Source organism: Drosophila bipectinata, chromosome 3L (assembly GCF_030179905.1).
Source record: "Drosophila bipectinata strain 14024-0381.07 chromosome 3L, DbipHiC1v2, whole genome shotgun sequence".
In the NCBI taxonomy this organism is placed as follows: Eukaryota; Metazoa; Arthropoda; class Insecta; order Diptera; family Drosophilidae; genus Drosophila; species Drosophila bipectinata.
The window spans coordinates 11,319,512-11,342,037 of NC_091738.1; the positions used below are offsets into that span (position 1 = coordinate 11,319,512).

The 22,526-nt window shown below is 47.1% G+C and overlaps 12 protein-coding genes across 12 annotated transcripts; 3 read left to right on the plus strand and 9 right to left on the minus strand.

The window, feature by feature from the left end:
* Window positions 1-9: 9 nt before the first annotated feature.
* LOC108134190 (uncharacterized) lies at window positions 10-711 on the plus strand. Its single transcript, XM_017254402.3, has 2 exons — window positions 10-144; window positions 209-711. The coding sequence occupies exons 1-2, from the start codon at window positions 79-81 to the stop codon at window positions 623-625; spliced, it is 483 nt and encodes a 160-aa protein (XP_017109891.3). The 5' UTR covers window positions 10-78; the 3' UTR covers window positions 626-711.
* Window positions 712-1,839: 1,128 nt separating this feature from the next.
* Window positions 1,840-3,774, minus strand: LOC108134179 (uncharacterized). Its single transcript, XM_070280595.1, has 3 exons — window positions 3,127-3,774; window positions 2,922-3,065; window positions 1,840-2,867 (listed from the first exon to the last, which is right to left on the minus strand). Exons 1-3 carry the CDS (start codon window positions 3,679-3,681, stop codon window positions 1,920-1,922), a joined length of 1,647 nt encoding a protein of 548 aa, XP_070136696.1. The 5' UTR covers window positions 3,682-3,774; the 3' UTR covers window positions 1,840-1,919.
* A 308-nt stretch (window positions 3,775-4,082) lies between these two features.
* Window positions 4,083-8,162, plus strand: Hsp83 (Heat shock protein 83). Its single transcript, XM_017254455.3, has 3 exons — window positions 4,083-4,212; window positions 4,349-4,627; window positions 5,617-8,162. Exon 3 carries the CDS (start codon window positions 5,617-5,619, stop codon window positions 7,765-7,767), a length of 2,151 nt encoding a protein of 716 aa, XP_017109944.1. The 5' UTR covers window positions 4,083-4,212; window positions 4,349-4,627; the 3' UTR covers window positions 7,768-8,162.
* On the minus strand, window positions 8,147-8,702 carry LOC108134226 (UPF0235 protein C15orf40 homolog). The gene has a single exon (XM_017254456.3). The coding sequence runs from the start codon at window positions 8,591-8,593 to the stop codon at window positions 8,177-8,179; it is 417 nt and encodes a 138-aa protein (XP_017109945.2). The 5' UTR covers window positions 8,594-8,702; the 3' UTR covers window positions 8,147-8,176.
* A 402-nt stretch (window positions 8,703-9,104) lies between these two features.
* Window positions 9,105-10,405, minus strand: LOC108134227 (stress-associated endoplasmic reticulum protein 2). The gene is made up of 3 exons (XM_017254457.3): window positions 10,257-10,405; window positions 10,045-10,158; window positions 9,105-9,526 (listed from the first exon to the last, which is right to left on the minus strand). Exons 2-3 carry the CDS (start codon window positions 10,126-10,128, stop codon window positions 9,416-9,418), a joined length of 195 nt encoding a protein of 64 aa, XP_017109946.1. The 5' UTR covers window positions 10,129-10,158; window positions 10,257-10,405; the 3' UTR covers window positions 9,105-9,415.
* A 293-nt stretch (window positions 10,406-10,698) lies between these two features.
* On the plus strand, window positions 10,699-22,306 carry gry (trafficking protein particle complex subunit 11 gry). The gene is made up of 10 exons (XM_017254425.3): window positions 10,699-11,589; window positions 11,649-11,879; window positions 11,933-12,370; window positions 12,434-12,832; window positions 12,897-13,319; window positions 13,429-13,625; window positions 20,472-21,004; window positions 21,063-21,854; window positions 21,910-22,104; window positions 22,170-22,306. Exons 1-10 carry the CDS (start codon window positions 10,724-10,726, stop codon window positions 22,194-22,196), a joined length of 4,101 nt encoding a protein of 1,366 aa, XP_017109914.2. The 5' UTR covers window positions 10,699-10,723; the 3' UTR covers window positions 22,197-22,306.
* LOC108134210 (seminase) lies at window positions 13,631-14,538 on the minus strand. Its single transcript, XM_017254431.3, has one exon. It carries the CDS (start codon window positions 14,445-14,447, stop codon window positions 13,683-13,685), a length of 765 nt encoding a protein of 254 aa, XP_017109920.2. The 5' UTR covers window positions 14,448-14,538; the 3' UTR covers window positions 13,631-13,682.
* Window positions 14,868-15,761, minus strand: LOC108134208 (seminase). The gene has a single exon (XM_017254430.3). The coding sequence runs from the start codon at window positions 15,630-15,632 to the stop codon at window positions 14,868-14,870; it is 765 nt and encodes a 254-aa protein (XP_017109919.2). The 5' UTR covers window positions 15,633-15,761.
* LOC108134207 (chymotrypsin-1) lies at window positions 15,744-16,558 on the minus strand. The gene has a single exon (XM_017254429.2). It carries the CDS (start codon window positions 16,556-16,558, stop codon window positions 15,779-15,781), a length of 780 nt encoding a protein of 259 aa, XP_017109918.2. The 3' UTR covers window positions 15,744-15,778.
* LOC108134206 (seminase) lies at window positions 16,673-17,468 on the minus strand. Its single transcript, XM_017254428.3, has one exon. The coding sequence runs from the start codon at window positions 17,466-17,468 to the stop codon at window positions 16,683-16,685; it is 786 nt and encodes a 261-aa protein (XP_017109917.2). The 3' UTR covers window positions 16,673-16,682.
* On the minus strand, window positions 18,216-19,289 carry LOC108134204 (trypsin beta; the record flags this gene model as incomplete). The annotated part of the gene is given in 1 exon segment (XM_017254426.3): window positions 18,216-19,289. A coding segment is annotated over 1 exon segment (1,074 nt), but the record flags the coding sequence as incomplete, so codon positions are not given.
* Window positions 19,254-20,141, minus strand: LOC108134205 (trypsin beta). The gene has a single exon (XM_017254427.3). The coding sequence runs from the start codon at window positions 20,113-20,115 to the stop codon at window positions 19,333-19,335; it is 783 nt and encodes a 260-aa protein (XP_017109916.3). The 5' UTR covers window positions 20,116-20,141; the 3' UTR covers window positions 19,254-19,332.
* Window positions 22,307-22,526: the final 220 nt, after the last annotated feature.

Here is a 22,526-nt window from a genome sequence, read left to right on the forward strand (position 1 = left end):
CTCCAAAAATGTTTACGATGTGATAGAACTAAATTCGACACCTCCAAAAAAAGAGTACAAAATCTGATTTATGCCAACATGCCACATCATTCGCAGAATAACTACAGAACGATAAAGATGTACAAATCCATAGCTATCGCCGCGGTGAGTCTCAAGGATTATCTGACGATTATCAGTTTAAGATTACCATTCCTGTTACCCCATTTAGTTCCTTCTTCTGACCTTGCAAATCGGTTGGATTCAGGCCTCCTGCGATGTGTGCCAGTCAAATGGAGCTGCTTGCATCAACCAGACCGCCTATCATTTGTGTTTCGGAGGCACCCAGCCCGACACCAATCAGACCTTCGTCTGCACAGATGGATTGGTGTGCACGGATCAGCCAGTGATATGTTTCCAACGCAGCGAGACTCCGGCCAGCTGCGGCGACACCGATAGCTGTGGACAATGTGCTCCAAACTATACATTTGCCTGCACCTCGCGCACAACTTTCGCCTTCTGCTTTGGGGCTCTAACGCCAACCAATGTCACCGGAACCTGTCCCACCGGATACTTTTGTGACGCCTCCACACAGGAAATTTGTGTCACAAAAACCACAGATGATTCGATAGTATGCCATTTGGGTTAAATATTCAAAGGATTTTTAGCGAATTTCGCGATCCAATGGTTTTTGAATTCTAAAGTAAACATTTAAATAAATTTAATTTTTGTAAAATTGTAATAAAGAAACCATCTTAAAATATTTTTATTGAATCCCTAATAAGTAAATTGGACAAATTTTGGACCTGATTTTTTCCCTTGCAGGAGACCCTATTATGCCTCCTTACATTCCAGTTGTTGAAGAAGCTTTTAAAGAAATCTATCTAACAATCAATGAGGATATGCCTCTCAAGAATCGGATGAAAATCGCCAAAGATATAGCCATCACAGTGGACCATTAAGTGGCTCCATGCGTTTTTGTAGATTTTTGAAGGGGACCACCCAGAAAATTTGAGAAAAAATCTAAAAAATATTTTGTTCTCAGATTTTGATGCAGATTCAAGGAGAATCAATCCAGAAATCATTTGGTGTATTCCGCTCAAGAATCGGATGATAATCGCCGAAGATATAGCCATCACTATGGACCACAAAGTGGGTCCATGCGTTTTTGTAGATTTTTGAAGGGGGCCACCCAGAAAATTTAAGAAAAAATCTAAAAAATATTTTGTTCTCAGATTTTGATGCAGATTCAAGGAGAATCAATCCAGAAATCATTTGGTGTATTCCGCTCATGAATCGGATGATAATCGCCGAAGATATAGCCATCACTATGGACCACAAAGTGGGTCCATGCGTTTTTGTAGATTTTTGAAGGGGGCCACCCAGAAAATTTGAGAAAAAATCTAAAAAATATTTTGTTCTCAGATTTTGATGCAGATTCAAGGAGAATCAATCCAGAAATCATTTCGTGTATTCCGCTCAAGAATCGGATGAAAATCACCAAAGATATACCCATCACAGTGGACCACAAAGTGGGTCCATGCGTTTTTGTACATTTTTGAAGGGGGCCACCAAGAAATTTTGAGAAAAAATCTAAAAAATATTTTCTTCTCAGATTTTGATGCAGATTCAAGGAGAATCAATCCAGAAATCATTTGGTGTATTCCGCTCAAGAATCGGATGATAATCGCCGAAGATATAGCCTTCACCGTGGAGTATAAAGTATAAACTGATGCAAAGTATTTAATATAAAAAAAAGGTTCACAATTTTATATGAAAATAATTTAATTTTTGTTATAATTCTTAACGTTAAAGCTTCTTAATTTAGCTACAAATAAAGCTAACTTAATAGAAGTCAATAAATATAGTTTATGAGGTCATGATTTATTGGATTAGAAAATTTGAACATGATGAACATTGGAGGGTGTATCGAATAATTAGTGTTATAAATCTAGCGTCTCGTCGTCTTTTGACGTTTGATTCTCTGTTTCTAACCAGGTCCGAGCCAGTCGTAGAGGAGGTAGTCGGAATCGCCATTCATCGCAACAGTACTTATAAACCTCCTCACCTAGTTGTAGGAGCTCCACCGCAAATTCCTGTTCGTCTTCCTTCCAGGATCTATCTTCAGATCCTCCAAATAATTCTATGCGCAACAAAGCCGCCATCGTGGGCCCCAGATACTTCTTTATGGCCATGTATAGCTGCGGCTTGGTCAAAGAGTTGGCTGCCGATTTGTTAGAGGTTGGTATTTTGGGCTGTTCTGAATGCGCAAGCTTTAGTTGAGAATTTTCCTTTATAATCTTCTCATAATCAGATTTTAATTGACTATACTGTAACAAAAGCTGGTCCCGAGTCGGCTCCTCCTCCAAGGTTTGAGTTTCTGCCTCGAATCGCGCTAGTTTCTCTTGATCGTCAGGTAAAGTTTGAGTTTCTGCTTCTATTCGGGGTGGTATTCCTTGATCATCTGGTAATGTTTGAGATTCTGCGTCAATTTGCGCCTGTATCTCGTGATCCTCTGGTAAAGTCTGAGTTGATGCCTCTATTCCCGAAAGTTCCTTGTGATCTTCATTTGAAGATTTAATACTCTCATATGGGTCCAAATTATTTTGGTCTGTTTCCATATCCTCGTATGTCTCGAGAATAATTTGTTCGTATTTTGAGCAATTGGTCTCTGGTGCGGCTGATTCCTTTCCAGTTTTTACACACTTTGTACTTTTATACGGCTCCAGGTACTGCGGTTTAAGTTGCTTCAATTGATTGCAAGAAGTAAGTTTTTGTACTTTTAGTTCCTTGTTTCGTCCCACTAGCTTTACTAAAATGGGGCTAAGGATTTCCTTGGATTTCGAAACGTTGGGTTGCGAAATGGAGTCATCCTGCAGATGATTTTCATCCTAAAATAAATAAATATGCTACATTTTATCAAAAAAAATCTTTCAATAACTCACTTCTTCTAAATCAATTATTTCTAAGCTTTGCGACTCTTGTGCCTGTTTTATTTTTTTGGATACTTCATGAGAGTGTAAATCATCTGGTAAATGTCGTTTAATAGCTTTTCCAGTCTCTGACGGAGTTCCATACTTTCTGGTAAACTAAAATAAAAGAAATTAGTAAGATTGGCTATGATAAAGTAGAATTGTCCACTTTTACAACCTTTGCCGTTTGTGGCTGATCATCATCCTGCGCCAGCCTATCTTCACAGCTTAAAAGGGCCTCATCACATCGGCTGCTGTCAGATGCTTCTTGATTTTTAGCTGTTTGGTCCTTTTGTGGCGCCATTGGGTTCCATATTTCCTGGCCACAATCGCTAGTATCGTTCAACCCCAACGGACAGTCGAAATCATTAGGAGCTATTAGATGTGGTTGCTGTGGAGTCTCCAGTTTGACAAGCACTGCATCGCCGTTTTCATCCAAATTGTCCAAGTCGATAGCTAAACTTTTGTTTATCCGGATGAGCGTAGGAGTAACCTGAGGTAGCAACCTGTTCATTTTGTAGTTCATAAAGCATTCTATGCGGAAATGACGTGCACAAACAGTCCTGCAATCCAATTTCTTATTTGGATCATTCAAAATATGCTCCTTGCCACCATTCTTTAGCCATGCGCCAAGTCGCTTGGAATCACGAAGCGGTAATTTGAAGAAGTGCATCTTTGGGTGGCGTTTTGAAGTAACAGTGCAGTCGCGGAAAATGCATCGCGTTCCACCCATTGCCGCTGTCAATTTTAAAATAATCTCAATTATTAAAGATTTTTTATAATTTTTGAGCAGTGCTGTCAAATGTCAATATATTAGCGTTGGGAAAAATGAAGATATTTGGTATATTTTTATATACGAACGCGGTCACATTGTAATTGGGACTTCCCTTCAGTGGTTTTATTTTCCATTATTTCGCGGTTAGAAAATTACACAAAAACAGACAATTTCCATTCTTAGGGAACTCTCTGAAATAAAAGTATATTTTATTTTACAATCAACGATTTTACAAAAAAAATTCCTCTATACAAAATGATTTTTTAACTTTGGGACATATTGGGACAACAACTTTTTAAACTGAGTTGGCTTTGAATAATATTTAAAACATTAACAAGCCCAAAGGTCTGGATTCAATTCAGTCTCATTTTTTAACTCGCCCTGTTCGCATCGTTGAGAAAAAAAGTGTAATTTAAAAAGTGTTCAAAGAAATTTTTTTCGCAAATAATAAAAAAGTATATTGAAAAATTATTTATCTCAAAACCATTGGCAAGTAAAAAAAAAATATTCATCTCATTAATTAAAAATAAATAAATAATATATAAATATATAAATAAATATTCACGAAGATTTATCGCAGCCCTTTCAGTTCGCAATTTTTAAATTTTTCATTTTTCCCGCTCAGTTTTCGTGATTACCAACACAGTTTTGCCCGGAAGTGTGGTCCCTGGCGCGTAGAAAGATCTGGAACCATCTAGAAGTTTCGGTGTATGTATGTGTGCGGCCTGTCAGCGGCTGTATAAAACCAGGGGTTGCGTCGCCGACCGTCTTGAGTCTTGAAAAAATTTTCGTTGAATCCGCCACTCTTGCGGCAAAAGTTGTGCAGAAGCAAAGGCAATTGTAAACCAAAGTGAAAATTTAAATATTTTTATCTTTCTGTGAATAGAAGAACAAAAAACACAAGGTGAGTAAAAGCGTCCATCTATTATTTTATTTTTTCAGCGTTTATTTTATTCATAAAAGTGGCAAAAAAAAAGTGCATCGCGTCGAAATCGAAATCGCGTCTAGAACATTCTTGACCTCAATTGCAGTGAACTCATATAACAGTTGTGCATACATTGTATATTCCTTAAAAGCCTTGAGAAGCTAAATTTGTGTTTTAAAATTTTAAATAAATGGTAAATTTTGTTGAAACGAATTTTTTTTCGCCGGCAAACGTGACTCGCACACATGCACAAAAAATGCCGGCAATCCAGCGTCTTCGAATGTTCTAGAAGCTTTTTTTTATTGAAATCTTGAATCGGTTATGAATAATAGGCGCATTTCCTGTGAAGTCATAAACCTTTTATTTAAGAACACGCGTTTTCTGTGCAAATTAAGTTTTTCATTTTTTTCTTTTGTGACTCACACATACATACATACATGCACGCGTAAAACTTGCACATGCTGCACGCATACTTACGCAAAAGGGGTTGAAATTCAGTGAAATTGTTAAATATTGTTCATAAAACAAACCTAGATAAAGTGCGTTAGTGGTCTCTAAGGTGATGCATAGTTTTCTGTGGATTTCTGGAACATAATTCTAGAAGATTCCAAATGTACGGTTATGTACGAATTTTCATTGTGCATGCATGCTTTCAATACATACATACGTTTACATGCACACACATACACACTAGCACATTTTACGAAAACTTTCGGTCTCCATGATGGAAATTCTAGAAGTTTCCTGTCAGGACATGAGCGTCATACACCATTTTTTTTTTCTTTTCAAGAATTTTAATTTTATATTTCAAAGAAAGCAAGCACTGACGCAACTATTTAAATAAAATAAAAATAAAAATGTAAAGAATAAATAGAACAATACATATGCAGATGTTTCAAATGCATCTGCCTTGCCTTTTGTACGAACTTTACTAATCATTATCCACCCTTAATCCGTAATCCTTGCAGATGCCAGAAGAAGCAGAAACTTTCGCATTCCAGGCTGAGATTGCTCAGCTGATGTCACTGATCATCAACACCTTCTACTCGAACAAGGAGATTTTCCTGCGTGAGTTGATCTCGAACGCATCTGATGCCCTCGACAAGATCCGCTACGAGTCGTTGACCGATCCCAGCAAGCTGGACTCTGGCAAGGAGCTGTACATCAAGCTCATCCCCAACAAGACCGCTGGTACTTTGACCATCATTGATACCGGTATCGGCATGACCAAGTCCGATCTGGTCAACAACTTGGGAACCATTGCCAAGTCTGGCACCAAGGCTTTCATGGAGGCACTGCAGGCCGGCGCTGACATTTCCATGATTGGTCAGTTCGGTGTGGGTTTCTACTCCGCCTACCTTGTCGCCGACAAGGTAACAGTCACTTCCAAGAACAATGATGACGAGCAGTACATCTGGGAGTCTTCTGCTGGAGGTTCCTTCACCGTCCGCGCTGACAACTCTGAGCCTCTGGGCCGTGGTACCAAGATTGTGCTGTACATCAAGGAGGACCAGACCGATTACCTTGAAGAGAGCAAAATCAAGGAGATTGTGAACAAGCACTCCCAGTTCATCGGTTACCCCATTAAGCTGCTCGTTGAGAAGGAGCGCGAGAAGGAGGTTAGCGATGACGAGGCTGATGATGAGAAGAAAGAGGACGAAAAGAAGGAGATGGACACTGATGAGCCAAAGATTGAGGATGTTGGCGAGGATGAGGATGCCGACAAGAAGGATAAGGACGCTAAGAAGAAGAAGACCATCAAGGAGAAGTACACCGAGGATGAGGAGCTGAACAAGACCAAGCCCATCTGGACTCGCAACCCCGATGATATCTCCCAGGAGGAGTACGGCGAGTTCTACAAGTCCCTGACCAACGACTGGGAGGACCATTTGGCCGTCAAGCACTTCTCCGTGGAAGGTCAGCTGGAGTTCCGTGCTCTGCTCTTCATTCCCCGTCGCACTCCTTTCGATCTCTTCGAGAACCAGAAGAAGCGCAACAACATCAAGCTCTACGTGCGCCGTGTCTTCATTATGGACAACTGCGAGGACCTCATTCCCGAGTATTTGAACTTCATCAAGGGTGTGGTCGACTCTGAGGATCTGCCTCTGAACATTTCCCGTGAGATGCTCCAGCAGAACAAGGTGCTGAAGGTGATCCGCAAGAACCTCGTGAAGAAGACCATGGAGCTGATTGAGGAGCTCACCGAGGACAAGGAGAACTACAAGAAGTTCTACGATCAGTTCAGCAAGAACCTGAAGTTGGGAGTCCATGAGGACAGCAACAACCGCGCCAAGCTGGCTGACTTCTTGCGCTTCCACACCTCCGCCTCTGGCGATGACTTCTGCTCTCTGTCCGACTACGTGTCGCGCATGAAGGAGAACCAGAAGCACGTGTACTTCATCACTGGCGAGTCCAAGGACCAGGTCAGCAACTCTGCTTTCGTGGAGCGTGTTAAGGCCCGTGGCTTCGAGGTCGTCTACATGACTGAGCCCATCGATGAGTACGTCATCCAGCACCTGAAGGAATACAAGGGCAAGCAGCTGGTGTCCGTCACCAAGGAGGGTCTGGAGCTGCCTGAGGATGAGGCCGAGAAGAAGAAGCGCGAGGAGGATAAGGCCAAGTTCGAGAGCCTGTGCAAGCTGATGAAGTCCATCCTGGACAACAAGGTTGAGAAGGTCGTCGTGTCGAACCGTCTGGTTGACTCGCCCTGCTGCATCGTCACCTCGCAGTTCGGTTGGTCCGCCAACATGGAGCGCATCATGAAGGCCCAGGCTCTTCGTGACACCGCCACCATGGGCTACATGGCTGGCAAGAAGCAGCTTGAGATCAACCCCGATCACCCGATCGTGGAGACTCTGCGCCAGAAGGCCGATGCCGACAAGAACGACAAGGCAGTTAAGGATCTGGTCATCCTTCTGTTCGAGACCTCTCTGCTCTCGTCTGGATTCTCGCTGGACAGCCCCCAGGTGCACGCCAGCCGCATCTACCGCATGATCAAGCTGGGCTTGGGCATCGATGAGGATGAGCCAATGACCACCGAGGACAACCAGAGCGCCGGCGACGCCCCGTCTCTTGTTGAGGACACCGAGGATGCTTCTCACATGGAGGAAGTCGATTAAGCGCGCACTCTCCCCAAGCATACAACTACATCCTAAACACTCACTCAGATACATTATTTACTTGCGTTTCGACCATTTCAAACTTTAGTTGACGGCAGAGTTAAATTTTGTATTCTCATTAACATTTGGCCGCGTTATAAGCGGCACACATACGCTTACTCATAAAACAAAACGGAAACTTAAAGCAACTGGTTAGGTTCCCAAACAAAATACATTCAAATGCAGTTGTCGTTTAAGAATTTCTAATTTAGAATCCAAGTAACTTATGTAAAGATACACTAAAGACTACATACGCTCTAGTTGATAGCTATATAACGAATGTATAATTAAGGTTGGATGACTCGATCGATGAAAAACCAAAAACAAATAAACAAGCAAATGTGTTTAAAAATCAATTATTATTCTTTTATTATTCGGATTCTTTGCGTAAAAGCTGCTCTGCGGCTTCTGTTGTGATAGCTCCTTTCGTAATGAGTATTATCTTGTTGCGGGATCGGGAACCCTTATCCAAAGAGACATCACTTTTTCGCAGTCCCAGCACTTTGGACAGAAACTTGACCAACTCGGCATTGGCTTCGCCTTCGCTGGGCGGAGCGGCTATCTGGACGCCCACTCCCTCAGTGCTAATGCCGGTGATTCCATTTTGTTTGGCCCCGGGCTTGGCCAGAATCTGTATGCATATATTTCCACTCTTGTCCACGCTGATGGGACTGACTTCCTTGGGCGCCGGCGTGAATTTTGTACTGGAACTTTCGGCGGCTGCTTTCGCCTTTCCTTTGTTTTTGGACATTATTCGGGCGTTGACCGAAGTAAACACTCGCCGCATTAACTTGTATGTATGTGTATTATTTACAATTTTAAATTTGTTTCATTTTAATCGAATTTATTAAAGAGACTTTGCGTTGGCCGCGTCATCAGCTGTTTACCAGGGCTGCCAAAAACTAGTGGTGGGAGTTTATGCCCTCGTGAGCCGTATTTATATACTCTTCCAAAAACCATTTAAATTTTGTCACAAACTTTACTGTTTTTTGTTTACAATTAAAAATGTTTCATTTAATGAAACTCCTAAAAAGCTCCCCCATCCCACCTTATTTAAAAACAATATATTGTTTTAGGTAAAAAAATTATCATATATTATATTCATCATTGTTATGTACTCATAGTTTCTTCTCTACTCGTCTTTGCATTAGAAAACAACGCTTAAACACTTTGCACTATTATTAAACTGCATCGAAAAGCATATTAATAATGCCTATTATCGCCTGTAAATCGTCGACCCTGCCACATCCAGCCGGATCGTTCAGACATTTCTTGAGTATAGGACAATAATAGAGGAATGCACATAACGATTAGTTTTTAGTATCAGCTGGCTGCACAGCACTTAAAATTAATGCAAAATGCGTAAAATGGACTTAAATTTTGTATGTTTGTGTGTGTTTAGAAATACATATTGCAAAATGAATTGGAAAGCCAAGTTGTTTGAAGTCATCCTCAGCGGACGTTGCACATGTTGCCGGGTCTTTAGGATCTATAGAGTTCAATTCAGCTACGACAGGTGTGTTGTTGGGAAGGCTACAAAAGTTGCTCATGGAAAGGTGTCGTCTCCACTTGATGTTATTGTTGTTGGTTGGTTGCTTGTGCGAAGTTCTTACGCTGCGCGTATCGACTGAATGATCTGGAAGATGGCAGAACCGCAGACCACGAAGATGAATAGCGCCAAAAGCCAGGGTCCAACAGGATACTGTCCCTCTTTCGTTTTCTGCAAAGCAAAATAAAAGATTATATTAGGTTTCTTTTTATAAATAATACTATAAATTAGGTGTCTTAGAGTCTCAATTGTTTTTTGTTTATTACTTAAATGAAGTCACTAATGACTCCACGTAAATATAGATATCTGTAATCCTTAGATCCCTAACATAATAACCCTAAGCTCCTCCAACGGAAGGCGTTGCCTTTGAGGCCTCTTTCTGTCTACGTTTTGTTTTCTCACATATGATGAGTATTGTCGCCTTAGCTTTCACTTTAGCTTGACTTCCGACTTTTGAAAATTGCATTGGAGATTAGTGAAATTGTCGATGGCAACACCTAATCACATTTCCAGAAGAGGCGATAACGTTCTCATACAGACAGCCTCACACTCACACACATGCATCAATAAAATCAATGACGGCGTGGCACTTTTTGCGGAGGACCCGTGCCGACCCGGTTTGTTGTTATTTTTGCGAATGCCTTTGGGACCTGCTGGGGGGCTGTACGGGGGGACAACGATTTACTTACCGAGGATTTGGGGACATTGCCACGCATTGTCACATATTTGCTGGCCTTCTCGTTGGCGACGCGCATTCTCTGTGGTGGAGCCATCTTTTCAGGTTTTGTGAAGTTAAAGTCGCACTGAAAAGGGATCGGAAATTGTTAATTTGATTTCCAATTATCTGGTACCCCGTCGGCATATTTTAATTTCAGAAAAACAATATTTACGGACGCCGTACCTTTTAGACACTTCGAAATTCGAAAACCAAATAACAAATACTCCGAATCTCGAAAGGAAAGAAGGCGACACGTATACAGTAGAGGGTAGAGGTGGAGAAATATCGGTAATCGATGGATACATCGATATTAAACAGTTTTCTGCATCCCTTGCTGTGGGGAAATATGATTTAAATTTAAAATACCGCGCTCTTGCTTTCCGTAACAAAATACCATCAAAAACTGTTCAATGGAAGTAAATTTTGTTTATAATTAATAAATAATTCATTTCCATTTAGAAAGTACGTTACTTATTCATTGGTTTTCTTTATTTCAAACTTAAAATATCGATAACAGAAAGAAAACGAATACTGGTGGGAAATAGAGATGGGCCCTTTTTGGCAATTTTCGGAACATACAGTGTTGAATAGTGCCGCAAGCTAGTAGTATTTTCTAGTATTTTCTTAGGCCTCTAGTATTTTCTCTGCTGATGTCGGTCATCTGCTCTGTTGACTGCTCTGCCGACGCCGACGTCGTTCCGTATCCTGGGTGCGAATCACAAAGATCTCATCAACCAGAGAGCAGGAAAGGACTTGAAGACGAGCAACTGGGAGCCATGACGATGGACTCCACCGCGCTGCCGTCAGAGCTGCTCGTGACCCCGCAGCCGCTGGTGGGCTTCTGTGGGCTGGACACGGTGCGGCAGGGCGTGCACAAGGCGGTGTGGGAGGCGTTCAGTGGGAGTCTCCAGCGCAAGGCCACCGAGCGGGCGGCAGTGCAATACAAGCTGCTGCCGCCCAACTACGAGTTTCCCGTGGCCAAGCCCAAGCGAGCTTCCTACGAGTGGTACCACCCCAAAGGCATACTCAAGCGGAACTGGATGCTCAAGCACCTGCATGTTCTTCCCTCGGTCGTAGTGCTATTCCAAGACATGGAATGGAATGATGCTCAGTGGACGGAAAAGCAGGTTCAGTGCGCCGGGATCGTTCAGGCCTTGAAAAACGCGCTACAGGAGCGAAACACCCGGTTATGCCTGGTGCTACTCCAGAAGGCGGCCCCTCTGCCACCTGGGGAAGATCTTCTGGCCGCAGAGCGAGCAGCTAGTCTCACCACGGCGTGTGGCATTACCAGCAAGATGCTATTCATCCTGCCCCACACGGAGCATCTGACGGGCTATGCTTTACGTCTGGAGTCTGCCTTCCTGGACATGTCGCAGTCCTATTATGCATTGATGTCGAAGAGGATACGTAACCATAGGGATCAGCTGACTGCAGCGCATACTACCCTGAAGATTCGCCATCAGTTCAAGCTGGGATTCGTTGCAGAGATGCGACAGGACTTTAGCACGGCTCAAAAGTAGGTTTTCCCCTGTGCTGTGCTCAATATATTTTCTTATGGTTATTGATTTTTCCTAGGCACTACTCCCAGGCTTACGCCAATCTGGACGAGATTCGCCTTAACGATTCCAACTGTTTGGAGATTAAAACGGTCGCTGGCTTTCTGAACTACAAAATCTGTCGGCTGATGTTCAAGTTGAAGACCCCGCGGGATGCCATTAACCAGTTCATTAACCACGTAGAGAAATACAAGTCTCGAGTGGGATTCAAGGATCTGGCCTTTGAACATCATGCTTGGATGAGCACCCAGTAAGTGATAGCTTCATATTCCTGTTCCTCATAGTAATCCTCTAACCATACAGGCATTCGGTGTTTGCTGAACTATTTTGCGAGGCCATCAAGAACGGTCTGCCGGCCTTGCAAACCCAACACCCTGGAATCTACTACCACAAGGCTGCCGAGTATGTGATGAAGCGACGGGATGCAGCTCAGCAGGCATATGAAAGTCTACTAAATTCTGCTGATGGGGCTGCCCCTGCGAATCCTACTCCACTGTCTCTATACACGGAGTTCTTTGGCATTCGGGCGGTGAAAACCGGTGATCCGGTGGCGGAGCAGCAGGCCAATGTACAGCTTTGCGAACAGGAGCGCGACTTCAACCACTCGGCGGGCATCATAGCGCTTCTAAGCCAGGCCATGGCGCAGTTTAAAATTTACAAGTGCCTCAGGCTTCGCAAGAAGCTAGCTGTGGACATGGCCGAGGAGTACCTAAAAAGCGGGGATCATGCCAAGGCATTAACGTGAGTTGGATGATGCTTTAAATATTATAATTTTTATAATAATTATACTAATTTTTATTCCAGTTTGTACTCGCTAATGCTGCCCGATTACCGCCAAGAGAAATGGTCAACGATATTCACGGATGTGCTGCTGAAGACGCTGCGGTGTGCCCTGCTTTCCGGATCTGTGGCTGACTACATTGCGTGCAGTGTGGAGGCATTGTCGCTGCGACACCACGGCGAGCAGGCCGAACGGATTCTGTTATTGGAGAACTTGTGGCAGGTCTTCCAGGGCCTACCGCCCATGGTAAAAACTCAGTTGACGCCCGAGGCCCAAGCGCTATGGACCAATGCGCTGGCCAGCGTAAAATCACCCATTCAAATCGATTTAGATAAGGTCAGCGATGTGGTGGAGATGTGCGCCACCTTCGATCGAGTGCAGCTCAATAACGATGACGTGTTGCAGCTGCAGATAATAGTTCGGTAAGTAATATATACTTTCCGTAAAGTTATCAAAAGTCTGATGCACTTTTCCGTTCCCTTACAGAGTCCTAACGGATGTGCCGTTGAGAGTGCGTAGCTTTCATGTCATTCTGGCCGATGCCGCCAACCCGCAAAACAGCTACAAACTGGAAGCCCTCAAGTTCTTTTGCTTTCCCAGCCTCACCCAGCTGCGTGGCCAGCGGCAGGAGCGGGAACAGGTGCCGGAGGAGCCCAAGGCCATTGAGAAGAACATGAGATTGGAGCCTGGCTCGTACTACCAGCTGTTTTGCAGCACGGAGGCGCAGCAGTTCCACGAGAACACCCAGCTGCGCATCGTCCGATTGGAGGCTCACATGGGCACCGAGCATGTGGCGGCGCTACTCACCTCCAGCTCGAACTACACACGCCACCCGTTTCGGCACCACACGCGCAGTCGTGATCTGGACGACAACGTGACGATCAACCCTCTTTGCTACATTGCGCCCACGTAGGTCACAGCGATTTGTAGCGGAAGTCAGGAATGATTTCCGGACAATTGCATGCAACTGCTCCATTTGCCGCCCCACTGAACACCGAACTCTGCTTCCCGTTTCCAGGTTCCATTTGGTCACGCAAACTAACCTCGGCCATGGCAATGGCAATGGCTCGTTGGAGGGAGAACTGCCAGTCGCATCGACCAGGATGCTGGTCAATGAGTATTATCCTGTTGTGACCACAGTGAACAATCCGTACAACGTTTATCTGCAAAATGTGGGAGTCCACATCAGTGTTCCCGTCGCCCTGCGGAGTAGTGGTGAGTGGAGTAGCAAGTCCATTATAGGGCTATCTGTATTTGTGATTCATAACTTGTCTACATATTCAACGCCTTATCGATGAAGCTCCTAACAGTCTTGACATTCGTATAGACACCGGGTGAGTTTTTCCGGGCACAGCCCACGCCCCATGACACGATACCGCAGAGCTGGTTTTGGTAGACCGCCGGTCCGCCAGAGTCGCCCTCGCAGGAGTCCTTTACTCCTGGCACCGAGGCGCAGAACATGGTGCTGGTGATGGTGCCTCGCATCTTGTACTGGTTCTGGCATGACTTTCTTGGGATGAGGGCCACCTCCACGCTGCGCACTTGCAGGGAGACGGCCTTGTTGCGTTCGGTGATTTGTCCCCAGCCGGAAACCTTGATCAGGTCGCCGGCCTTGAAGGTGGTGTTGCACAGCTCAATGGTGGATATCTTCGGACCACTGATGGGCGTTTTGAGCTTCAGAACGGCCACGTCTGTGTTCAGGGTCCGGGTATTGTAGGCTTTCGGGGTGTACACCTTTTCCACGCCCACTCTCACCCCGGGCTCTGTGAGTCGCGTAGCTCCGGCCACGACCAGGACCCGGGAAGCTCCCACTCCCTTGACACAATGCGCTGCCGTAACCACGTGCCGGGGCGTAACCAATGACCCGCCACATATAAAGTTTCCCGAAATCCGTAGGTTAACCAGATATGGAACACTACCTATATCGACGGGAACGCCGCCCACGATCCGGCTGTTGGCTTCGTTCTCAGCCGATACCGATACCGATACCGGCCAGCAGACGAGGTGGAGCAGGGTGAGCCAGAACAGTAGCGCCATTAGCTCACTCCATGATTCGGTTTCGGACTACTCTACTCTATCCGGTAGTTGAAACAGTTTCGCGCGACTTTCGGACCCGATTTATATGCCAAATCGGCGGGGCCTTTCGATGGGAAATAATCATTACACACAGAGCATTCGTATTATTTTATTGCGCGAATGATAATTATTTTAATAAACCATTTTGTCCGGCTTATCGGCGGATCTGGAACGAGAAATTGAAAATGAAACCCCTCGGCTCAGAGTCGCTGGGTAATGGGGCTTCGTATCACCGATGCTCTCGACACTTTGGATGGCCTTGTTTGGGGCGCATTACTGTGTAATGGGAGTTATCAAAGTCACTTAATTGGATTTCAATCTGGATCAGAAATCATATTTATTATCACCTTAATGGAAATAGAACTGCATCCCTTAGATAAGCTATTTTCCAATCCTGTCCAGGCTTTCGGTAATAAAATCCTGAACCCTTTCGCTGGCCACATTGGTGTAGACGCCCGGAAAGGTCAGGCGCGCACATCCGAATCCCCAGGAGACAATGCCACACACCTGGCCCCGATACACCAAAGGACCTCCAGAGTCCCCGGAGCAGGAGTCCCTTAACCCGCGAACGGCAGCACAGATCATCGAGTCACTTAAACGGGCCACTCCGGCGTAGGCCAGTTGGCATTCCACATTGGGAAGCACCCGCACCAAGGCCGTACGCACCTGATCCGCCGGGTCTCGGTTACTTTCGCGGGTCACTCCCCAACCACTTATCCTGGCGTAGGCATTGTTCTCGGGGGGATTGCGACAGGGAGCTATGGTTGACACCTTGCCGGGGATCAAGGGAACCTCTTCCTGCAGTTGCAGCAACGCCACGTCCATGTCGAAGTTGGTGGGCGAGTAGTCGGGGGAGAGATGAAAACGAGACACCTTTCGCACCACCGGAGCATCTTCATCCAGGCGACTGGCTCCAGCTTGGACAGTGAATTCCTCCGGCCGAGAACCGTAGACACAATGGGCCGCACTGAGGACAACGCTGGTGGAAATCAAGGATCCGCCGCAGATAAAGAAGCCATTTTGCCAGAGGTTAACCAGATAGGGAACTTGTGATATTGTAGTCTCCGTGCCACCCACTATACGGGGCTTGCTGGCGGAAATGGAAGTCACGGAAGCAACCACCCAGTACAACCACAGCCGGATCATGGCGTGTCCAGACTGCCGGAATGCTGACAGAGGCCAGAGCTCATAGAGTCACTTCCAAAGTGCTAATGGGACTAATGCACCTATTTGCCCCGGAAGAGATTTACGCTTGAATAGGGCTTTGTTGTATACTTGATTGCCCCGCCTGGTCACCCCCAACAGTGGCCCGCCACAAAGTACTTTAGCCAAAAGGAAATCCGAGGGCTGCTGAGCCGGGTATAGATCCCGGGATGGCCTCTTCCACAGCCGTAACCCCAGGAGACAAGGCCCGCGATGCGGCCATCGCTGACAGCCGGTCCTCCGGAGTCACCCTGGCAAGCATCCGTCGCATTTTCGCCAAGGGCACAGAACATGTTTTCGGTGACGGGATACTGGGGAGTGGCTATCCGATGGATGCATTCCCTTTGCGGCAGCTTCTGGATCTCTGCCACCTGAAGGCACTGATTCCAGTTCTGGAAGTGCTCCTGGGTCATGCCCCAGCCCATGATTGTGAGATTCACGTGCCGGGGCAGGTCGTTGTAGTCGATCTTCAAGAAACTAGCCCGTCCGGCTATGTCGAATGGACGGGATAATCGGATCACAGCCACGTCGGCGTCCAGGCCACGACTTGGCATGTAGTCGGGGCTTACTCTGGCATACCAAGCCTGACGAACGTGCTCCGGTGCGGGTTCATCACTGAGGCACTGCTGTAGGGCGTGGACGCTCAAGTCCCTGAGGCTGTCGGGTCTTCCCTCCAGGCAATGGGCCGCCGTGAGGACGCAGCTGGGCGAGATTAGAGCCCCGCCGCAGCGGAAGGCGCCACCACGTCGAATATTAACCAGATACGGGTAGTTCTCCACGGACTTTGTTTCGCCACCAAAGATTTTGGACTCTCGAGCGAGGGTCTCCGGTTGGAAAAGTATCAACGCCACCAGGAGTACTCGAATCATGGCCTTCGGGAACTACAATGTTCAAGTCGGAATATATATACTCCCCCGATATCTGGAGCGCATTCTCCGGGTAATTGGACTAAGATAACATTTTATTATTTCCCTAAGAGACTATGACATAAGACTACGGCACGGAATGTTCCTTCACCTGGCGATAGATCCAGCTGGTGATCTCGGGCACACTCGTGTAAACGCCGGGCAGGGCCGAGGCGCACCCGTAGCCAAAGGACACGATGCCCGCCAACTCACCACGGTAGACCAGAGGTCCTCCAGAGTCCCCGTCGCAGGAGTCCTTTTTGTACAACTTGGCGGCACACATCATGGAGCGGGTGATGCGGTGGATGCCCCGAAAGGCTGCCACACAGGCGGCCCGGGACCACATCGGGACGATGACACTGTGCACCCGCAGGGCAGTGGTTGTGGCATCCGCCTCCGTGAATCCCCAGCCAGAAACCTTGACCGGAGCCCGAGCGGGTACTGTCTGGGTTGCCAATGGTATGGTTTCGATATTGGTTCCACTCATATCGGCGCTCAAACGGAGCAAAGCCACGTCCATGTTGAGGGTCTTGGGATTGAAGTCCGGACGAACGAGTATCATATCCACGTACCGTATGGTGGCATAGGGTCCGGCCTGATTCGAGGCGCCGCCCAAAATCTTGAACTCCTCCTTTCGCTTGTTGTGGACGCAGTGGGCCGCCGTGATGACCCAACGGGGCAGCACCAGCGAACCGCCACACATCTCCGTGGATGTGGTCACCTGCATCAGGTACTTCTCATCCTTGATTTTGGACACCTGGCCACCAATGATGCGGGGCTGTGCCTCCACGCTGACATCATCATACGACCCATCCGCTGAGAGCAGGATCGTTGGGAGAAGGATCAGCAGCAAAGGCAGGCACCTGGCAATCATGGTGGTTAAGACTAAGTCAGGTCTGGGTTTAAAAAAAGATTTTATAGAAATATAAAGTAAATCAGAGCGGAACTAGGGGGGGGGGGAAACATTTAAACAATTGTTCAATCAAGTGGGTTTGTAGGGAAGTAGATATCGGAATTAGGAAAAGATATAAAAGAGCGGAAATTAGTCTTAGATTTTATTAAAATTGTATAACTTTTAATAGAAATCGTATGTAAGGTTCTTGTAACTTAAATGTTGATCTTAAATGTTGTTTGTGGTTTGTTTTCTTTAAGAATATTTACTTATAGTGTTGGCTTTGAACAAGCTCTTTAGAAAAATCAATACAAACTATAGTACTTTATATTTATTTATTGAGGGGGGACTACCTAGAAAAGAGACTACCCTAGTCATTATATCACTATTTTTCTAAGTAAAGTCTTTAAAATGTGTTTAAAATTTATAGAACTTCTTGAAAAACATTCTTAGGTATTATTTATTTTAGGTATTTACCTATCATATTTATTAACAATTTCTTAAGATTTAGATCCCAAATATCTGAAAGTAAATATTTATTTTTTTAAGACAAATCCAACCTCCTACTTGGATGTCATGTGCTCTGATAGATTGGATGATGCTTCTATTTTTAATCCCCCGACAATGTTAAAATAACAATATTTTTTAAAACAATATTTATTTAATCGCAAAACAACAACTATACATGACCTTAAACGCTATACAAGTAGCTCAGACTTATTATGAACCCTAATTGTTGGCCATAACATTGTTGGCCCACTTGCGGATCATAGACACGGAAGTGTAGACGCCGGGATAACCGGAGCGAGCGCAGCCGTAACCAAAGGACACAATGCCCACCAGGGAATTGTTGTGGACCACTGAACCACCAGAGTCGCCGCTGCACGAGTCCTTGTTCCGGGCGCGGGCGCAGAACATGTACTTGGTGATGGTGGCCTTGCTGCGGTAATCAAGGACGCACTTTCGCCTCCGAACCACATTGACCTGGATGGCCTGCAGGGTCTTGGAGGCGGTGGTGCCTCCCTCCTTGGTCACTCCCCAACCAGCGACTTGCACCTTCGCCCCGGCCTTGGGCACATAGTTGGCCATCGAGATGGTGCCGATATTCGTGCCCGTCAGGGAACTATTCAGCTTCAGCAGGGCCGCGTCCATGTTCATCTTCTTGGTGGTGAACTTGGGAGCCACATGAACCGATGTGACAGAGCGGGTCTCTCCATCGCTGCCATCCAGAGTCGAGGTTCCTGCCCGGACCGTGAACTCGGAGGCACCGTAGCTCTTCACGCAGTGGGCGGCGGTGAGGACCCAGCGATCTTTGACGAGGGTTCCACCGCAGAGATTATCACCACGGCGCACTTGCACCAGATAGGGCCTCGTCGATATGGAGGTAGTGGTGCCGCCCACAATCCTGGACTGAACCTTGGGAGCATTGGTGGTCGTCCTCGTCCTCTGTTTGTTGACTTTCCTAGCGGCGTTGATTTTCTTTCCTGTCGTGCGGAGTCGATTCCTTCTGTTGGCCACCATTTGTCGGCCGTTGGCGCTGAGGCGTCTTTGGTTTCTTCGTCTTCCATTGGCCACCGCCTCGCCAAAGTGGCTAAGCTCCGCCAGGAGCATCATGCTCACGATAAGATAATCCCAGCGCCAAAGCATCTCACTGTTAACTGATCACGGGGTGACCTTGTTCCGGCTTTTATGGCCGGATATTCGGCGAAAATAAGAACCAGCTGAGCAAACAGCACGGGTCACAAAGCGAGGCACTGCCTCTTCAATGGCATTCCAGGCAACGACGTCAACGATCAGGGTTAACCATCCAAAATACTGATTTCTGATTATCAGCTCCACGTGGGAGCTAGCAATACCGTTGCATGTTCTCCGCTATCCAGTCGGACAGCTGGCTAACGTCGGAGTACACACCGGGGCTGTCCTCCGCGGCGCAGCGGTGAGCCCGGCCCCAGGAAACCACACCCACCAGGAAACCATGAGAGTTCACCACTGGACCACCGGAATCAGCGGTGCAGGCGTCCTTGAAGCCCGGCACCGAAGCACAAAACATCCTGGCCGTTATATTCCGGTAGCCGCGGTACAGATCCTGACACTCCCGCTGGGACATGACGCGCACATGGACACTGTGCAGCTGATTGGGCACAGACGTGTAGCTGTTGTCCGTTAAACCCCAGCCGGAGACTCGGACAAAGGAACCCGGACGAGGAGCACGCACGGCCAAGGATATCGGAGTGGCGATGGCTGGGAGGAGCGGCTGTTGGAGTTGCAGGATGGCCACATCGTAGTCCAAGGTGCTGCGACTGTAGGCGGATGGGAGGAGTATCTTCCGGACATACCTGGCGTTGCGCATATCGCTCAAGAAGGTGACTCCACCGCGAACCACAAAATCCGAGGCCTGGCCATCGTTGAGGCAGTGGGCGGCGGTCAGGACGCAGTATGGACTGACCAGGGAGCCGCCGCACTCAAAGTTTCCACGCCGTCGTATGTTGACCATATGCGGTTGATTCCTCACATCACTCTTGTGTCCACCCACCACGCGGGGATTGCGTCGTAACTCCACACCCACCTCCTCCCTCTCTTCAGCTGTAGCTCTAACCAGCAGTGGCCACATCATCATCACCATCGCCATCAGAAGGAGAAGAGGCAACAGCACAACTTGCATCTCGATGTTAGAAAGCAGGACTGGAGCTCGCCAAGCCAAGAGGCAATCATTTATAGACCGAAGCCCTCACTGACACTGACCTCCCTCAACAAATTACAAAAGAACACCTGCGTCACGGTCTCCACTGTTTACATACGACATTGAACTTCACCAGATGGGTTGCCACTCCGGAAGTTGAACGATCGACTCAGTTCTTGGGTTGGTGGTTTGGGAAAATGATAACTAGAGTGGGAACAGTTTGGAGTAGAGCTGTCTTGGGTGATATAGTGGGACTAGACTATCAGATTAAGAATCCTAACTATCCCTAATCCTTATCCTTCTAGTCTTCCTCACCACGGACATTTCCCCGGGCCGGCAAAAGCTCCACTCCCAGATCCAAATCGATGTGGGGGAGCTTCCCGCCCACGGCAGCAACACGGCCACCTTCTACATCTTCAGCTTGGCGGAGGCGGAGATCAAGCTTCAGCAGAGGCTCAGCTATACCTTGGACGTGGACCGAGGTGGATCCGGCAGTGGTGCCACTGGCCCTGGTAGTGGAGGAGCAGGTGCCCGCATCAATACAGCTCCGAACAGCTCGGAATCTACGCCGGATCATGAGGTGAAAAGTGTGCCCCAGAGCCTGGCGACCATTTCACCGGTGCAGATCGAGTACCTGGACGAGACGAGGCTGCGCAAGTCGCGGGAGGACACGCTGACAGTGCGCTGCCATGGGGACTTCAAGTTCAGTGCCCGGTTCTACACGCTGGACCGGAAGCCACTGGCCCAAGTCTATCGGGGCGAGAACTTCCTGCTGAGAGCCAACACCGAAGTGCTGGCCATGGACGATGTGGAGATACTGGACAGCTTCTTTATATGTGTAAGTGGGACTATAGTTTCTACAAGAATCCTCCTAATAGTTACTATCCACTCCCCAGGATCACAACCTAGTGCAATCGAACTACAGTTTTAAGCAGAAAAAGTACAGCAACAGGTACGGCGCCGGAGACCAGCTGGAGAGTGTGATAGTCCTGCGGACGAACTCCGCTTTGAGGGACTGGACAACGGCCCGGGATCTGGACCATCGCGGCAAGCTGGAGGGCAAAGCGGCGGCCAGCAAGTTCATCCGATCATCGCCTGCCAAACTCTCTAGCGAGGAATCCTCTGCCCCAACGCCACCTGCCGGGATGAGTGCCTACATGAGCAAGAACGTGGCGGCCAAGATTCCTACCACCATGACCATCATCAATAGCAACTCGGCTGTGTCCAATGCCCTTCAGGCGGCGAATGCCGGCCTGCCGGCGGAGGAGGCCAACCTCGGGGATGAAGCCACTGCAGCCGCCAGCAACCAGGAAGGCCCCAAAACCACTCGACTCGTGTACAACAAAGCCCTGGAGGCAGTGCAGGGAACGGGTCATTGTCGGGGCTTCATTAAGGGCATATACACGCTGGAGGAGAGCCCATCCAGCCTGCCCATCTTCGGAGTGTTTTGCATCCGGTGGCGGCGGGCGAATGGCAAGGAGGAGAACGAGTCCAAGTTTGTCATCAGTGGACTGGACATTGCGGAGCCACCGCTGAATATATACTGTACCATTGAGGAGAAGATGTTCGTAAAGATGCCCATGGCTTTCAAAGTGGTGCTCAAAAATCCCACTACCCATGTGCTCCACTTGATAGCCAACCTGAGCATCAGCAAGACGGATAACTTTATATGTTCCGGTCACAAGCAGGTGAGGATTGGTTTGGATTCTTCCTGGAAAGCAGCTTCTAACTATTGTCTTCCAGCTGGATATCTCCATAATGGCCTATGAGGAGAAGGAACTAGTCTACAATCTGTATCCCCTGCAGGTGGGCTGGCAGGAGCTGCCGGTGCTGAGCTTGGAGTACAACACCAAGGCGGATCCGCAGAAGAACGACAGCCAGAATGCCTTGCTCGATGAGCTGGTCCAGCGAGCTCTGCCCAAACGAGTCTTTGTGCTGGTGAGTCTCCTCAAGATCTCCATGAATCTCTATCCTTAGTAACCTTTCTCTACCTCTTCCTGCAGCCACCTTTGAAGCAACAGAACAAGTAGAACCGGATGATGCAATGCTGGTGATTAGATTAAGTGTTTTAAAGTTTGCAAATACCAATAATGGTGTGTATAGATCGAACTACGCCTACTCTCCCTCTTTATTGATTAATAATCCACAAAGGAAAACAAACAACCGGAAACGGAAACATACATTTACATACATAAATAGCTATAGCTATATATTTAGAGCGTTACATAGCATAATACTTCTCGAGTGTGATTGTGTGTGGGTCTGTATCTGTGTGTGATCCGAAATTGTAAAGTATTTAATGTAATTGTTAAACGGGCAAAGACGCACTACTACTCGACATTCTTGTTAGTACGATTAAA

Coding starts and splice junctions, on each gene's coding strand:
- LOC108134190 (XM_017254402.3), top strand. CDS start 79: ATGCCACATCATTCGCAGAATAACTACAGAACGATAAAGATGTACAAA. Junction 145..208: donor AATCCATAGCTATCGCCGCG/GTGAGTCTCAAG, acceptor TACCCCATTTAG/TTCCTTCTTCTGACCTTGCA.
- LOC108134179 (XM_070280595.1), bottom strand. CDS start 3,681: ATGGGTGGAACGCGATGCATTTTCCGCGACTGCACTGTTACTTCAAAA. Junction 3,066..3,126: donor ATCAGCCACAAACGGCAAAG/GTTGTAAAAGTG, acceptor CTTTTATTTTAG/TTTACCAGAAAGTATGGAAC. Junction 2,868..2,921: donor AAATAATTGATTTAGAAGAA/GTGAGTTATTGA, acceptor TATTTATTTTAG/GATGAAAATCATCTGCAGGA.
- Hsp83 (XM_017254455.3), top strand. CDS start 5,617: ATGCCAGAAGAAGCAGAAACTTTCGCATTCCAGGCTGAGATTGCTCAG.
- LOC108134226 (XM_017254456.3), bottom strand. CDS start 8,593: ATGCGGCGAGTGTTTACTTCGGTCAACGCCCGAATAATGTCCAAAAAC.
- LOC108134227 (XM_017254457.3), bottom strand. CDS start 10,128: ATGGCTCCACCACAGAGAATGCGCGTCGCCAACGAGAAGGCCAGCAAA. Junction 9,527..10,044: donor GCAATGTCCCCAAATCCTCG/GTAAGTAAATCG, acceptor TTTGCTTTGCAG/AAAACGAAAGAGGGACAGTA.
- gry (XM_017254425.3), top strand. CDS start 10,724: ATGTCGGTCATCTGCTCTGTTGACTGCTCTGCCGACGCCGACGTCGTT. Junction 12,833..12,896: donor CAGCTGCAGATAATAGTTCG/GTAAGTAATATA, acceptor GTTCCCTTACAG/AGTCCTAACGGATGTGCCGT. Junction 22,105..22,169: donor CCAAACGAGTCTTTGTGCTG/GTGAGTCTCCTC, acceptor CTCTTCCTGCAG/CCACCTTTGAAGCAACAGAA.
- LOC108134210 (XM_017254431.3), bottom strand. CDS start 14,447: ATGGCGCTACTGTTCTGGCTCACCCTGCTCCACCTCGTCTGCTGGCCG.
- LOC108134208 (XM_017254430.3), bottom strand. CDS start 15,632: ATGATCCGGCTGTGGTTGTACTGGGTGGTTGCTTCCGTGACTTCCATT.
- LOC108134207 (XM_017254429.2), bottom strand. CDS start 16,558: ATGATTCGAGTACTCCTGGTGGCGTTGATACTTTTCCAACCGGAGACC.
- LOC108134206 (XM_017254428.3), bottom strand. CDS start 17,468: ATGATTGCCAGGTGCCTGCCTTTGCTGCTGATCCTTCTCCCAACGATC.
- LOC108134205 (XM_017254427.3), bottom strand. CDS start 20,115: ATGGCGATGGTGATGATGATGTGGCCACTGCTGGTTAGAGCTACAGCT.